At 42.5% G+C, this 2,800-nt stretch overlaps 2 protein-coding genes across 2 annotated transcripts in view; one reads left to right on the top strand and one right to left on the bottom strand.

Annotated features, from left to right (window-relative positions):
* paxip1 (PAX interacting (with transcription-activation domain) protein 1) overlaps positions 1 to 2,800 on the bottom strand; it is a 17,742-nt gene that overhangs the window by 7,225 nt on the left and 7,717 nt on the right. The window lies entirely within an intron of this gene.
* The window catches only part of LOC118334812 (PAX-interacting protein 1-like), a 2,826-nt gene continuing 259 nt past the window's right edge, over positions 234 to 2,800 (top strand). Inside the window, exons 1-4 of the mRNA XM_035670882.1 lie at positions 234 to 352; positions 513 to 1,323; positions 1,555 to 1,649; positions 2,454 to 2,549. Of these exons, the coding sequence (XP_035526775.1) occupies positions 317 to 352; positions 513 to 1,323; positions 1,555 to 1,649; positions 2,454 to 2,549 (1,038 nt within the window). The 5' untranslated portion in view covers positions 234 to 316. The remainder of the gene's footprint in view (positions 353 to 512; positions 1,324 to 1,554; positions 1,650 to 2,453; positions 2,550 to 2,800) is intronic.

Here is a 2,800-nt window from a genome sequence, read left to right as displayed (position 1 = left end):
TAACTTATTGTGAGTAGTGTATATGTGTGTGTGTGTTATCGGTTATCGGTATCGGCCTTTAGGAGCTGAAAGTTATCGGTTTTAAAAAACTGTTATCGTGCATCCCTATCAGCGTGTATGATGAATTTCTGCTGTGTCATAGCACTGTAATAGAAATGTCATCATATCAAGCTGACAAATTTTATTTGCTTCTAACCCAGTATCCCATTATTAAGATTTAACTTCTTTCTGCTTTTTAGGTGTATCAGTTCCAGAGGGCATCCCTGAGTGGAGTCCGGCTGTTCGAACCCTCCGCAACATCACCAACAACTCTGACATGCAGCCAGCCAATCGACCTGCCAACGTAGCACATGTAAGAAGTCACAATAGTTCTCCCCATACATTTATAGTGGTGGTGTTCCGGAACAGTTTTCTCTGTTTTCTTTCACTGAGGCAACTTTTACTAAATATGCAACAGTGATATTAGTGCTTTGTCTCTGTTTTGACTTCTCTTTCGTCTTCCTCTGTTATAGATCATCCAGAATCTCACAGCCAATCAGACAAAGCCATTGGAGCAGCAGACCAATCAGGGCCATGCTCAGACCCCTAACAGTACCAACCCTCTTCTGTTCAATCAGCCCAAACTGGTTGGCCAGCCCCTCACTGCAGAGCAGCAGCAACAGTTACTGCAACAGCAACAGTCACATCAGGCTGCCCAGCAACAACACCAACAGTTACCACAGCAACCACAGCATCCCATGATGCACCTCCAGCAGCAGCATCAGATGATGCAGCTACATCACCAACAGCAGCAACATCAACAGCAACAGGTTGCACAACAAGGGTTCCCACAGTTGCCCCAACAGCAGCAACAGTTTCTGCAGCAGCAGCAGCAAATGCACCAACAGCAAATGTTCTCCCAGCAACAGCAGCCACAGCAGCAGCAGCAGCAGCAGCAGCATGCATTCTCCCAGCAGCAGCTGCGGCCCCAACAGCTCCCACGGCCTGGTTTACAGCAGCTGCAGCAGCAACAGGTGCTGCAGCAACAGCTCCAGCAGTTCCAACAGCAGCAGCGCATGCAGATGTTACAGCAGCAGCAGCAGCAACAGCAAAATCAACAGCAGTTACACCAACAGCATCTACAGCAGCAGCAGCAGCAGCAGCAGCATTTCCTACAACAGCAACACCTGCAGCAGATGCAGCAGCAGCAACTGCAAAATCAGCAGCAGCAGGCTCTGCAGCATCAGAACCAGCAGGCCCTGCAGCAGCAGACGTCACTGCAGCCTCACCTCCAGCAGACTCCTAACATCTCCCAGCTGTTTGGACATGAGCCAGGACAAGACAGTGAGTACAGTTTTATGGCTGCTTGCGTTTTGTCTATTTGCATGTGTGTTCTTACGTTGCAGTGCATTGAGCTCTCTCTGCCACCATACAAAATGGAGAAAAAACAAGATGCATTTTTAAATTTAATCAGCATAATGTGGAGAACTATTTGATAATTTGGTCTAAAAAGATCTTGGCATGACTTTCTTTTACCTAAAGATTCACTTGTGTTCTTTCTGTTTTAATTTTCAGTTCCACAGGATGGCTTTTTGCTGGGCTGTGTGTTTGCTATTGCTGACTACCCAGAACAGATGGCTGACAAACAACTCCTGGCCACATGGAAGAGGGTCAGTCACACAAAGAGCAAGAAGATGATAGTGTTAATTTAGAATTGCCTGGGATGAATGAGCCAGCTTATGTTGTGAGTGGTGATATTCATAATGAAACAAAACATGAGACACTGGGACCTATATATGGACCTGTACTTGTATAGATGTTTAATGTGTTTAAAAAAAGAAATAGTCTGTAGTGGCTTAAAAACCATCCAGCGCCACATAGTAACATGCAGGGATTATCATTACAATGCACAAACAATAACAAAAATCCATTGAAAAAGATAGAGTATTTCCATTCTGGTATTTTGTTGCAGGTGTGTGGTTGTTTTTTGCTACTCCCGTCATAGTTGTGTGGTCCAAAAAATGGTGAATTTTTTTTTTGTGCAAAAAAAAAAAGGTGACGTCCTCAGATGTTTTGTTTTGTCCATAACCCAAAGATAGATTTAGATTTTTTTTAGATTTTTTACTTTATTAATCCCCTATTGGAGATATTCAGTTTACTGCCATGAAAGACTAAAGAAAGTATATAATATTCACAGTTTAGAAGCTGAAATCAGAAAATGTGTAGCACTAAAAATGATTAATTAATGAACAAAATAGTTTGCAATTAAATTCATAGTTGACGGATAATAAACTAATTGTTGCAACTCTAATAAGTAGCCAATAGGAAACCTAGGGGGCATCAAACATAGTAACCATGGGAGTAGAGTACTACGGTATGTATCCATGTAAATAATTATACAATACATACATAACACCATGTCGTATGGTACATATATAAAATTTTAGTTTATTTTTACTGAACCCCTCCCTTAGGTCATCCAGGCATGTGGAGGTGCTGTTGACCCTGCCTTGACCAACCGCTGCACGCACCTGCTGTGTGAGAGTCAAGTCAGCAACATGTATGTACAGGTAAGGATGTGTGCTATCTGAACTCTACTCTAACACTATTAAACATGCAGTGTGAGTCTGTATCTTTTTCACATCTAGGTATAAACTCCAACCCACAGAAATCAGGTATCATATAACAGAGGGAGACAGTATAGAAGGTAATGAGTTCACAGATGAAACACAGGGGAAGGGATTGGCTGAGTATCTAAAAGTTGAATTTCTAGCTTTAGGAGAAAGGGAAGCCTACTGGAAACCACAATAAATGTCAAGTT

Source organism: Morone saxatilis, unplaced genomic scaffold (genome assembly GCF_004916995.1).
Source record: "Morone saxatilis isolate NCDOM2014 unplaced genomic scaffold, NCSU_SB_2.0 Contig23, whole genome shotgun sequence".
NCBI lineage: Eukaryota > Metazoa > Chordata > Actinopteri > Moronidae > Morone > Morone saxatilis.
This window is presented reverse-complemented; position numbering and strand designations above follow the sequence as displayed.